Raw genomic sequence first — 14,520 nt, forward strand, 5'->3', positions numbered from 1 at the left:
GCCAGCACACAGGTGGGGCACGGGTGGGGAGGGGAGAAGTGGGCTGATCTGACCCCCAAGGGGACAGAAGCTGGACATCAAAAAGATACATAAATATAATATTTATGAGCACAAGATCTGGGAATATTTCCTGAAAAGTCCATTTTAACTTTGGAAGTTGGTGCTTTACTCTTCTTCAAAATTCTTCTTTGCAATTTAGTAATAATGAACATGGAAACAAAGATGGCCTATTTGTTCTCTAATTTCTTCATGGCCTGTCATCCCTAGATGAGTTTTAATCTCCTCAAAAAGGTCCTTAGTAGCCCCTCCCTGCTCTACTCCACAGAAGTCCAAGAGATCTTCCTCCGGCCGATACCCCTCTAGAATGAAGGAAGTACACCAGTTGATGAGAAAAGGGGCTTTTAAATTATCAACAAAATTAATTAATTTCCAGAGTCAATTTGGCCCAAAGAATCATCTAGATATATTTACTCAAGCAGATTTTGGCAAAAATACTCTTGCTGGTAACTAAGATTAGGATCTGTCTAAATTTAGTGCATTCTCACAGCTAATATACTATCTGGCATCTCCCCAGAATGGTATAAAAACAGTTTTGCCATGCTAGGAGTGACTGAAGGTACTACACCTCTTTTTCTGAGTACAAGGAACGGGCAACAATGTCCAAAAGCTTCTTTGTCTCAGCCTGGAACTCATGTTTGGAAACAGAACCTAGTAATGAATCACAGACAAAGCAATGAAGTTTAATTTCTATTTTCGTGGAAGAATATGCTATGTAACATTCAAAAGAATGTTTAAGGTAATGAGTTTTAAACATTTTGCCAGAGTAAATAAAGAAGAAAGAAACCAATTCTCTGGGGCTCTGTGGCAGGATCTCAGGAGCAGAACAAACCTAGTGGGTCCCCTCCTTCTCCACAGAAAAGGGCAAAGGGAGACAACTCTCACCCGCCACCCACCGAGGCCTACACCGAGGCTACAGAGGCCGGTACTTCCCAAAGTGTCCAGTCATGAGAATCGGACTGGCTCAACAGCCAGACCCTGGATTCTAGTCTTCAAAACACTGGTTTCCAAATTAATTACTTATAAAGCAGAATAACAAGAAAACCTCACTCTCTTAACCTAAACATCAAAGATTCTGTCTCATTTGAAAGCCAGAAATGGACCCACTTTGGGACTGGCTCTAGAGACTGCTTCTCTACACTTCTTAGGAATGAAAGGACAACTTCAGCGTGTGGTCCTGCATCGGCCAGGCCAATAATGAGTTTCCTTCTGGCTTCCATGATTATTAACAGATGTGCCATGAATCACTATTTAGAAGGTGCCCCATCGCAAACCCATGGGTGACCACTAGAGGGGGCAAAACACCAGAATGATAGTCAGGAGTTCCCAGGACGCATTCATTGTTTTGAGGAACGCTCACTCCAACCAAGACCTTCCTGTGTCTGAAGCGAGTGGGTGGTTCCATCAATCATTACTTCCACCTCAAAAACCTGCCCTCACGAGTCAGCCAGGAGCTAAGCCTTCCCAGACCCCAACTCAGCTGAATGTAGTACCCTGTACGGTCTCTGTGCTGCTAATGATGGAATGTGGGGGCTCCTCCTTCTGGTCCTCAGCAGCTTGTGAGCTGAATGGACGTGCAATGTGGAAGCTCAAAGCCAGGTTTCGCCTGGGGCAACTGGACTGGACCGGGGCTCTCCAAGGACACAGAACTGATTTTCCTGAAAAGACAAACATGCACAAAGAATAAGCCCCCGGTAACAGATAACCTAATGTGCTCACCAACATACTTGGTAACACATCCTCACACAAGTCAAATACCAGTAAGTATCAAAACTCAGGGGCAGAATTCCGGAGGCAGGCAGGGGCCACTTGGCGCCACTTCGCACATACATCCCCCCAGTGTATACAAGTGGGGATCTTGTATAAAGTCCCCAAACTCAAACATCCCTCATCCCTCAATGCTCACAGCCCCCCACAGGAGCCTGAATAACATGCCAGACTTCCTCACTTTGTTAACTGCAATGAAAAAATGTAGAAAATATGTCCCGAGAGGAATCCAAACTTTTAAATGTTAAGATTCTGAAACAGTCTCCTCTTTTAAAGGATCTTTGTTGATTCCTTTACTTTCCTTTTTTTGTCTGAAACTGTCAGTTTGGGTTTTTTTAAATTAGTGTATTTAAAAAATGAAAAGTAGCAAGGGATCTCTTCTACCTCAGGAAGGGGCCTCACACCCTCACGTTTGCTGTAACCTGCTCGGCACAGTGGAAACACGTCATTTGATGCTGGTGTCCCCAGCCCGGCTGACAGATGCTACAAACACATGTGGACACCTCCACTGTACCTGGCAGGAATCAATCCTCACTACAGCCCCTCAGGACAGTGTCACAAACCAACTCCAGGACCACCAGCCTGGGGACTGGCATCAGTTTGTGCTTCATGGCCAATGCTTTTCAAGGATACATACAGGTCAGACATGCAAGACCCTCCGTGTGGAAGTCTAGACCTTGCTGAACTGTGCCTGACAGAATGTCCAGAAATAACCTTATGGTTTTAAAATCAACATATCAACTTCCAAATGCCTACAAGGTATACGAAGTTGACTTTTCTTTAGCTTATTCCTGGATTTATAAATAACATGGCCTGAGCCATTACCTCTATGTGGAATACCTTACAAACATCTATCCCAACTCAAAAAATATTCAATTTCCAAACAGTCTACATTTTTAATTCTCTGTGCCTAATCTCAGTGTTTACTTTACCCATAGAGCTAAGGAAAAAAAAAAAAAAGAGCAAAACAAAAAACCTGGGTTATCTCTTTCTTCTGGAAGTAAATGATATTTGGTTAGAGGGCTGCTCTGCACCAGGCCAGGGGAGCTGAAATCCCTGAGCTCTCAGCCAGCCCCACCCCAGGCAGAGGCCATGGTGAGCTCTTCCCACCAGGGACAGCACTCCTGGACATATTTGGAGACATAAGCAGGTTTCCCACCAAAGGTGGGGGCCCTCTGCCTTAAAGCACAGTCAGACTTCAGGGACAAAACCAGTGAGAGCGGGATAAAGAAGATGTCTGAGGGACATCAGACCCAAGTTCACTTCAGGATGGGATCTGGATTTAAATTCTACATGAAACACTGTGATCCAGACAGACTGACAGGAGTATGAGCGTCGGAGCCACTAAAATGAGGAGGATGAAGGAGGTCCTCCAGAAGAGAAGAGTAGAAAGCTCAGCATTTTAGACATTCTCTCATCTAATATTCCTCTTACCCGCTTCCACCTGGCAACCACTCCCTTCTACCTGGCCAAAGGGAAGGGCAGAGGTGCAGTCTTCCCAAGTCTTCTTCCAGTAGTGACATGTAGGTAGCACTTACCATGGCCCCTATTCCCCCCGGCCACGTGGGCCGCCCCTGTCCACTCCCGTGTCCCTGCCTACCTTCGAGCTGGTCTCCTACACAATGTTCTCTCCAATCCATCCCTTAAATTTCTACACATTCATCTTCTGACACCAATTCCATCTTACTTCCCCAATTTTGGAGGATTTATTCCTGAATGCAACCTTATCAACTCTAAATGCTTCGGGATGGTATTCCAGGCCCTCCACCAACCCACCCCACAAACCAATAGAATTCTACCTCCTTCCAGAAGCCCCAACCCACGTTTGCTGACATCCTTCATACACCTTGTGCCCCTACCTGTATGGTAACCAGCACCAGGGTTGCCTCTACCATTCTCTCCATATACCATTCAAGCTCGGTCTTGACACATAGGGAACACTTTGACACCCACCCCCCCCAAACATTAGATATCACACCCTCAAGAAGAGATGCTGGTTTTCCTCAATGGTAAATTTATTTGGAGTCTAGTATTCTTGATCCACTCCATTTGCATAAAAGCAGAATTTACTGAATTAATCTTTGTTGTTGGTTTATTAATCCTCACCTAAGGATATTTTTTCCATTGATTTTTAGAGAGAGTGGAAGGGAAGGAGAGAGATAGAGACAGAGACACTGATGTGAGAGAGACATCAATTGGCTGCTTTCTGCATGCACCCCAACCAGGGCTGGGGGTGAAACCTGCAACCCAGGTACATGTCCTTGACTGGGAATTGAACCCGAAACCCTCTATCCACAGACTGACGATAGAACCACTGAGCAATATTGGCCAGGGCAATCTTTTTTTTTAATCCTCATTCAAGGACATGCTTAGAGAGAGTGCACACAACATTGATCAGTTGCTTTCTGTACGAGCCTGATGGGAACAAACCCAGGTATGTGCCCTAATCAGGATCCAACTGGCAACCTTTTAGTGTACAGGACACTCAACCACTTGAGCCACTCTGGCTGGGCTTACCATTTATCCTCACTTCCTGTCCTGCCTTGCTCTGCTAACAGAGTCCTTTCCTTGCCATCTATCTTTTGATCCCCAGAAAAGAACAGGTTGCATTCCCCCAATGCCTCTCAGCTAAAACCTTCCCCACCCCAAGGAAAACCAGAAATCAGAGAAAATTGAAAAATTCAGAGGCTAATGGCTCTTAGTATTTTGAGACCTCCATAACTACCTGTTCTAAACCTGCCCTCAGATTAGTGTGTATGTGTGTGTGTGTGTGTGTGTGTGTGTGTGTGTGTGTGTGTGTGTGGTGGTGGGGGGGGGGGACAAGGAGGGTAATGCTGTTTGATATATGGCTGGCATAATATTTTTTTTTTACATTTCCATTCTTACATGTATAAATATTTTAATCGAGTACACATTTTAGAGATCATTCCAAATAATTACATAAGCTGCTTATTCTTTTTAACAAACACAAAATGTTCTACTATAATGGGTACTAGTGCTCAATTTATGAATGTTTAAACTGCTTCCGGTCTTGTACCGTTAAAAATAATGTTCCAGCCCTAGCCAGTTTGGTTCGGTGGGTAGAGCATCAACCTGTGGACTGAAGGGCTGCAGGTTCGATTTGGGTGCATGCCTCAGTTGCAGGCTCAATCCCTGGCACCGGTCAGGGTGCATGCAGAAGGCAACCAACCAATTGATGTTTCTCTCTGTCTCTCTCCCTCCTTTCCACTCTCTCAAATCAATGGGAAAATGTCCTGAGGTGAGGATTAACAAGAAAAAATGTTAAAATAACAATAATAATAATGCTCCAAAGTGTTATCTACTGCATGCTACCCTTCATGGAAGACTGGATACAGGAAAATATCTATGTTTCCACTCCTCTGTGCAAAAGAAACACAGGAAGGATAAACTACAAACTAATGAGATTGTGTGTATCCATTTCCTAGGGCTGTGTAACCAAATGCCACAAACTGGGTGGATGATTACAACAGAAATGCATTCTCTCACAGTCGTGGGGGCCAGAAAGCCGAAATAAAGGTGTTGGCAAGGCTGACGCCTTCTGGAGGCTCTGAAGGAGAGTTTGTCCACACCCCTCTCCCAAGCTTTGGGTGTTGCCCACAATCCTTGGTGCTCCTGGCTTGTAAGTGCATCATTCCAACCTCTGCCTCTGTCATCACACAGCCCTCTCTTCCCCGTGTGCATATCCTGTGTCCAAATTTACCTCTTCTTTGTTTTTTGTTTTTTTGGTTAATCCTCACCTGAGGATATTTTCCCACTGATTTATAGAGAGTGGAAGGGAGGGGGAGAGACAGAGAGAGAAACATCCATGTGAGAGACACACATCAACACACTGATCAGTTGCCTCCCACATGAGCCCTGACCATAGCTGGGGTTCAAGTCTGCAACTAAGGTATGTGCCCTTGACCAGAATCAAACCTGTGGGGACCCCTCAGTCCACGGGCCGATGCTCTATCCACCCCAGTAGCAATGGGCACACCTGGCACCAGGGAGAGCGACCACCCTGGAACTGCCCACCTGAAAGTTGTATCTCCCAGGAAGCACCTTCATCCTGGGCAAACCAGGGTGGGCAGGAACCCTCCCTGGCACCAGATCTGGTCTGTAAATACCACTGTCCGCTGAACAGAATCAGGACCATTGGAAAACACACAATATAAGCCTGGAATACCTTGGGGTGCCAGACAGTGATGAAGAACTCAGAAGAGATGGGGCATGCCAGAAGGACACAGGCTCCAACAGGAAGGTGTGCCCAACAACAAAATATAGGACAATCTGGGCAACAAAATAATGAAAGTAATGGACTGCAAATTGACAAAGAAAGTACCTGTTAGTCCATACTTAAATAAATAATAAATAAATGGGAGGGGCGGAGAAAGGACTTCTTCCTTACAGTAGACCTGCAATTAATATATGTATAAGGAATGATGGAATAGACATCACCATTAAGCAAGCATAGTAATAGTTGTGACAGGTATAAATTACTGGTGGATATTTAAAGGTCCACCAGAAACAGAATATTTGCATAATCTCAAACTATGCCTCACAAGATACTTATTAATTTTAAAGAGAAAAACCAGTTTACCATGGAGAAAGTAGCAAATACCCCTTAACTAAGTGATCACAATCACCATCATCAGGAATGAAATGAATCAACATCCTGTAACTCCTGGTGTGGTGAGCAGGCATGGCCTTCCTTATGTCAAGTTCTTGCCAAAGATGTATCTCAATCTAATGACAAGAAAACATCAGACAAACCCAAATTATGGGACCTCCTATAGCAGTGGTCGGCAAACTGAGGCTCGCAAGCCACAGTTTGCCGACCACTGTCCTATAGAATAAATGGTCAAAGACACCAAGGTCCTGAAGGACAAACACAGACTGAGAAACCATCACAGACTGGAGGGGACTGAAGAAACATGACTAAGTGCAATGTAGATTCCTGGACCAAAATAAGGAAATCAATGGGAACACTGGCTAACTTAAAAAAGAAAATCGGCAGATAACTTAATAGTAATGTTCAATGTTATTTCAGTTGTCAATAGTTGTACCATAGTTATGTAAGACATTAATGTTAGGGGAAACTAGGTGAAGAGAGAGGGAATCATGAGTACTATTTGTATAACATTTCTAAAGTAGGAGATTAATTCAAAATAAAATGTTTCACGATAAAAAAAGAGTGATTTAGAAATATTCTTATACATGTGTCACTTCATTTATGCATGAGTTTACATCTTAGTATACATCTAGTCCAAGGTTACGTCTAGTTTAAAATATGGCCCTAACCAGTTTGGCTCAGTGGATAGAGCGTCGGCCTGCGGACTGTAGGGTCCCAGGTTCGATTCCGGTCAAGGGCATGCACCTTGGTTGCGGGCACATCCCCAGTAGGAGGTGTGCAGGAGGCAGCTGATCGATGTTTCTCTCTCATCGATGTTTCTAACTCTCTATCCCTCTCCCTTCCTCTCTGTAAAAAATCAATAAAATAAAATTAAAAAACATATATGGTCAATGCTGCCAAGTCACCCTCTAGAGAGGCTGTATCAACTTACATTCACACGAGCAACATATGAGTGTATCACCCCAAATTCCTGCCAACACAGTGTTACTATGAAACTTTTGGATCTCTGCCTATCAGTCAGGTAAAAATTTTATTGCATTTTCATTTACATGTATCTTATTATGAGCAATATTGAGCATCTATCCATATTTTAAAATATTTTCTTTTTTTGTTAATGGACTGTTGATATCCTCTGATCATTTTTCTACCATATTTTCTATCTTTTGCTTATTGACTTGTAAGAGCTCTTTACACACAAGGTGTCCCAAAAAATGTATATACACTTTGACAGCTGATAACTCACTTAATTTTCACTCCTTTGCAGGTTTAACTGATTTGAAATAATGGGTGAAGCCAGAGTAAGCTTTAAACAAAGAAAATTTAGCCACTATACTTTTTTATGGGGATATGTAAAATATAGTTTATGGTACAAAACTGGCAATAGTTGACCAGCAATAATTAACCAGCAATAATTAAGGGCACACATTTACCAAACAAAATGATTCTTTTTTTTTTTTTTAAATATATATTTTATTGATTTTTTACAGAGAGGAAGGGAGAGGGATAGAGAGTTAGAAACATCGATGAGAGAGAAACATCGATCAGCTGCCTCCTGCACGCTGGGGATGTGCCCGCAACCAAGGTACATGCCCTTGACCGGAATCGAACCTGGGACCCTTGAGTCCGCAGGCTGATGCTCTATCCACTGAGCCAAACCGGTTTTGGCCAAAATGATTCTTGATGTTTGCAATTCCATTGCTTGGCATTATCAGCAGTGCCTGCTCCATCAGTTTGAAAATAGACACTGACAAAAACATTACTCATTTCTGTAGATTCTTTAACATTCTGAAAATGAAATGTATGTTAATAAACACTGACTTTATAATCATTCAAAGTGTGTATACATTTTTGGGGACACCATATATTAAGGAAATTAGTCTTGTTTGTAAAGGCCTTTGCCACTCCAATATTAAACAATTTTCTCTTGTTTTATTTTTTCTATTTCTTTTGTTTTTCCTCCACTTAGTAATCAGAATACTTTTTAAAAAATATATATTTTCATTGATTTCAGAGAGGGAGAGGGATAGAGAAATAGAAACAACAATGATGAGAGAGAATCATTGATCAGCTGCCTCCTGCCTGCAACCCAGGCATGTGCCCTTGACCAGAATCGAACCTGGGACCCTTCAGTCTGCAGGCCGATGCTCTATCCACTGAGCCAAACCAGCTAGGGCAGTACTCAGAATACTTTTAAAAGGACTTAATATGTTGTTTATAATGGGAGTAATATAAGTGCTCATAGTTTGGGAAAGGGAAAAAAATAAGCAATCTATATTTCCAACCAGGATTTGAAGACTTTTCAACATAATTCCAAGATTAGATTAATCAGAGCACTATTAAGAACAGGTTTGATTTCAGGTTAACTGAACTTTCTACAATGGCTTTAAAAATAAACCAATGATGCAGTAAGCCTGCCTGAGCCAGATACAAACACACTCTGTGCACAATATCTGTCTTCATGTTTCCTCTACACCCTATGAGAAAACCACAAACCTCAGTGTCAGGCTACAATGTCACAATGTTAATCTATTCAGTGGTTTGGGGTTACACAAAATGGGAAGCACCAATAATTTGAATTTCACAAAACACACAGAGACATACACACACATCTGCTGGTGCTCATGCTCTTTCCTCTACCTGCAACCACATCCTATCTTTCCACCTGAACTGCTTCAGGGCCCAGTGTGAGGCCTCTCTTTCATCAAGTCTCCTGTCCCCAGAGTTCACAATAACCTCTCCCCTACTATAAATTCAGAGCACTTATTTTCTGTGCTGCTTATTTAAAATTTCTGTTATAAGCCAGCTTATGGTATTTATTCTACTATTAACTTTTTGTTAATGTATAGCTTATGTTACCAAATTAAGAAGCTTATATTTCTTAGTATCAAACTTTTTCAAGGCAAGAACATCCACATTTTGGGGAAAGCCAAACCATCTAGTAGGAAAGCAGCTCTTTTTACAATCATTAAATGTTTTATCAGCATAAACATCACTGTGCTCAAGCAGAATACTAGGTCAGCCAACAGACAGTGTTAGTGGTCCTACAAGGCCTTTTTTTTTTACTAGTAAGCAGCAATTAAAAATGCAACTGCCTGTAGGAACCGCCATATGAGTCAAAGCACAATGAGGTTCTGGCAGGTGTAGCTCAGTTGGTTGAGCATCATTCCATGTACCAAGAGGTTGCCAATTCAATTCCCAGTCAGGCCACATGCCTGGGTGTGGGCTCACCCCAGGAGACAGCCAATTGATGGTTCTCTCTCTCTCTCTCTCTGTCTTCTTCCTTGCCCCCTCTCTGTAAAATCAATAAAAACATATTTAAAAACAAGAATGGGTATTTCTTTTGCTTTTTAACAAGATCACCATCTATCAGCCATAGTCCTTACTATGATGTTGTTTCATAACTGCATCTTAAGTTATGCACTTTTAAAAAAATGTTTTTATTGTTTTCAGAGAGGAAGAGAGGAGGAATAGAAACATCAATGATGAGAGTGAATCATCATATATGTCATGTTTTTTAAAATGTATACACACTTTTAACAGCTGATAGCTCAATTTTGAAAATGAAATATATTTTAATAAACAATGCCTTTATATTTATTCAAAGTGTGTGTATACAGTTTTTTAAATTTTTTTAAAGAATAGTTTATTGATTTCTAGAGAGGAAGGGAGGAGAGAGAGACATCTATGTGAGAGTGCAACATCAATCAGTTGCCTTCTGCACACCCCCGACCAGGGATTGAGCCTGCAACCTTGCATGTGCCCCTGATCAAACCAGCAACCTCCTGGTACATGGGATAATGCCCAACCAACTGAGCCACACTGGCCAGGACTATATATATATATATTTTTTAATATGATTTTATTGATTTTAGAGACAGAAGCATCAATGTGAGAGAGAAACCTCAATTGGCTGACTCCTGCATGCACCCCAACTGAAACCAAACCTGCAACCCACCCAGGCATGTGCCCTAAACCAGGAATCAAACCAGCCACCCTCTGATACACAGGACGTTCAACCAACTGAGCCACACCAGCCAGGGCTTGACCATTCAGCGGTGGCCCTCTCTTTGTTACTTATTTTGTTTCTTTGTATTCAGGGAGTTAATGTTTCTTGACAGGATGTATGTATAAGTATAAGTATAAGTATAAGTATAAGTATAAGTATAAGTATAAGTATAAGTATAAAGTATAAGTATATCTTAGTAGAAAATTATTCACACAAGCCCTGAACCATAATACAGTGAAAATGTTTGGGCATACCAGTGGTAAGAACTTAAGACATTTTTGAGGGAATACAAATCTTTATTTGATACATAAGTGGAAAGTGAAGTGCTTTATGTGTAGAGTATTGATATTCTTTTTTTTTTTTTAATATATTTTATTGATATTTTACAGAGAGGAAGAGAGAGGGATAGAGAGCTAGAAACATCGATGAGAGAGAAACATCGATCAGCTGCCTCCTGCACACCTCCCCCTGGAGATGTGCCTGCAACCAAGGTACATGCCCTTGACCGGAATCGAACCCGGGACCCTTCAGTCCGCAGGCCAACGCTCTTTCCACTGAGCCAAACCGGTTTCGGCGAGTATTGATATTCTTAAAACAAATCGTACTGAAGTAATTGCTGAACTTAAAAAAATGTTTGGAGAAAGTTCAGATGCATAAATAAATGGAAAAACAAATCGATGTTTCTCTCCCTTCCTCTCTCTAAAATCAATTTTTAAAAAAAGAGAAGGTATAGCTAAAAAAAAGCATTAGATAAACTTATACAGAATTCTAAATAAATTTACTTGATCCAAAAGAAGGCAAGAAAGGAAGAAGAGAGGGGGGAAATGAAAAGGGACAAATAAAATGGTAGAGATAAATTCAACTATATCAATAGTTACATTTTATGTTAATAGACTAATTGCCAATTATAAGGCAAGGATTGTCAGAACTGATAAAGCAAGACCTAATTATATACTGTCTACAAAATAATTACTTTAAATGCAAAAGCATAGGTACTCTGAAAGTAAACGGATAGAAAAGATATCCCATATAAAAAGTACACATAAGAAGGCCAGAGTGACTATATTAATAGCAGATAAAAGAGACTTCAAAATAAAAAGTATTACCAGAAAAAAAGGATATTTCAGGATGAAAACAAATACAATTCATCAGGAAAACTAAATCACAAATGTATCTGCCTAATAACAGAACTTCAAAATATATGAAGTTGAAGCTGAAAGAATTAAAAAACAAAACAAAGCCCTAGCCCAGGGGTGGGCAAACTTTTTGACTCGAGGGCCACAATGGGTTCTTAAACTGGGCCGGAGGGCCGGAACAAAAGCATGGATGGAGTGTTTGTGTGAACTAATATAAATTCAAAGTAAAAGGAGTGGAGGGGAGAGCAAGAGAACCCTCCGCTCTTTCGGCTCTGCGGGCCAGATAGAACAGCCGAACGGGCCGGATCCGGCCCGCAGGCTGTAGTTTGCCCACGGCTGCCCTAGCCGGTTTGGCTCAGTGGGTAGAGTGTCCAGCTTCGATTCTGGTCAAGGGCACATGCCTGGGTTGTGAGCTCGATCCCCAATATGGAGCGTGCAGGTGGCAGCCAATCAATGATTCTCTCTCATCATTGATGTTCCTATTTCTCTCTCCCTCTCCCTTCCTCTCTGAAATCAATAAAAAAACATGAAAACAAAACAAAAATAAAGACAACTATCACATGATCTAATTTATGTGGAATCTAATGAACAAAATAAACTGATGAACAAAACAGATCCAGAGACATAGAAGCATTGAACAGACTGTTGAATCTCAGAGGAAAGACGGGGTGGGTGGGTGGGAAGAGATTAACCAAAGAACTTGTATGCATATATGCATAACTCATGGACACAGACAATAGTGTGATGAAGGCTTTGGGTGGGAGGTGGGTGTGGGCTAGATGGGGTCAATAGGGGAAGAAAAGGGGACATATGTAATACTAAAAATAAAAATAAAATAAAATAAAACAATTCCACAGCCATAGTTGGAGATTTTAATATCCCTCTCTCAGCAAAAAATAGAACTAGATCAAAAAAATAAAATAAATCGCCCTAACCGGTTTGGCTCAGTGGATGGAGCGTCGGCCTGTGGACTGAAGGGTCCCAGGTTCGATTCCGGTCAGGGGCATGTACCTTGGTTGTGGGCACATCCCTGGTGCGGGGTGTGCAGGAGGCAGCTGATCGATGTTTCTCTCTCATCGATGTTTCTAGCTTTCTATCCCTCTCCCTTCCTCTCTGTGAAAAATCAATAAAATATATTTTAAAAAAAAAGAAAAAGAAAACTGATATATTTAAACAATAAACAAACAAATAAATAAATAAATAAATAAATAAATAAATAAAATAAATCAAGACACAGATCATCTGAACTACTGTATGAAACACTCTGACTTAATGGATATTTATAGAATACTATACTCAACTACAAAATACAGTTCTTGAAAAATAATATAGAGGAGAAGCCAAGATGGCGGCATAGGTAAGCACCTAAACTGCTGCCTCGCACAACAATTTCAAAACTACAACTAAAAGACAGAACGGACACCATCCAGAACCACAGGAAAGCTGGCTGAGTGAAAATTCTACAACTAGAAGGAAAGAGAAAATCTCAGAGAGAATTGGAGGTACGACAAAGGGGCTTTGTGCGCGCAGAGAGGAAGGGCGGCTGAGAGCCTGGCTGACTTTCTCTGGCGGAAGGGGGAAGGAAGCCCCCGACCACACTGAACCCCAGTCCTGACTGCACTGAACCCCAGTTCCGGGCGAGCCCCTGGGGACCCACGCTCTTACGGGGGTAGTCTGGACTCTCGGGCGGAGACTCGGGAGCCGGGAAGGCAGAGGTCTGAAGGAGCGCGCGTGCCAGTGCGCACAAAGGCTGCGGAGGTTGCCACAGGCTTTCCCTAGTGGAAGGGAATTGGAGGCTCCTGACTGCACTGAGCCCCAGTTCTGACTGCACTGGACCCCAGTTCCAGGCGAGCCCTTGGGGACCCACGCTCTTGTGGGGGGAATCTGGACTCTCGGGCGGAGACTCGGGAGCTGGGGAAGGCAGAAGTCTGAAGGCGCGCTCGTGCCAGTGCGCACAAAGGCTGCGGAGGTTGCCACAGGCTTTCCCTAGTGGAAGGGAGTCAGAGGCTCCTGACTGCACTGAGCCCCAGTTCTGACTGCAGTGAACCTCAGTTCCAGGCGAGCCCCTGAGGACCCACGCTCTTGTGGGGGGAGTCTGGACTCTCGGGCGGAGACTCGGGAGCAGGGAAGGCAGAGGTCGGAAGGCGCGCACGTGCGCGCAAGGGCAAGGCTGACGGGAAGCCAAGACTGAGACTCCACCCCATCCAACCTGAGCACAGAGGCTATTGCAATTTGGCAAGTCTAATCCTATAAGGCTGTCTCCAGCACCGAACTTCTCCCAGCATAGACACAGCTGATCCTTACAGCCAACTGGCCTGGAGGTCAATTCTTCCCAGTGATACCAACAACAATCAAGACTTAATTACAACAAGGCTGTACACACAGTCCACAAAGGGGTGCACCAAGAGTGTCCACCTCAGGTTAAATGGGGAGGCAGACCCACTGGGCCATATTGGAAACCTAGCACACAAATCTGCCTTACCAACTCAGGGAAGCAGTGAAAATGCGGCGTCAAAGAATCAGATCACAAATGAAAGAAATGGAGGAAAACAAACGACTGGATATAGAATTCAAAACCACGGTTATAAGGTTACTCAAGAATATCCTAGAAAAGGCTGATAAATATAACGAGACCCTCGAAGATATGAAAAAGGACCAACTAGAAATTAAACATACACTTACTGAAATAAAAAATATTATACAGAGACCCAAAAACAGACAAGAGGATCACAAAAATCAAGTCAAAGAATTGAAATACAAAGAAGCAAAAAACACTCAACCGAAAAAGCAAAAAGCAAAAAAAAAAATCCAAAAAGTTGAAGATAGTGTAAGAAGACTCTGGGACAACTTCAAGCGTACCAACATCAGAATTATGGGGGTGCCAGAAGAAGAGAGAGAGCAAGATACTGAAAACCTATTTG

General features: G+C 42.5%; 1 protein-coding gene across 2 annotated transcripts in view; it reads right to left on the reverse strand.

Moving 5' to 3' along the window:
- TRAP1 (TNF receptor associated protein 1) overlaps positions 1 to 14,520 on the reverse strand; it is a 77,719-nt gene that overhangs the window by 26,931 nt on the left and 36,268 nt on the right. Inside the window, exons 2-3 of one of the 2 annotated variants that reach the window (XM_080679902.1) lie at positions 1,551 to 1,715; positions 626 to 708 (exon numbers count right to left, since the gene is read on the reverse strand). In XM_080679902.1, the coding sequence (XP_080536028.1) occupies positions 626 to 708; positions 1,551 to 1,715 (248 nt within the window). The remainder of the gene's footprint in view (positions 1 to 625; positions 709 to 1,550; positions 1,716 to 14,520) is intronic. The other variant, XM_080679903.1, reaches the window with a different exon arrangement.

The sequence above is a fragment of the Plecotus auritus genome, assembly GCF_963455305.1.
Source record: "Plecotus auritus genome assembly, chromosome: 7".
Taxonomy (NCBI): Eukaryota; Metazoa; Chordata; class Mammalia; order Chiroptera; family Vespertilionidae; genus Plecotus; species Plecotus auritus.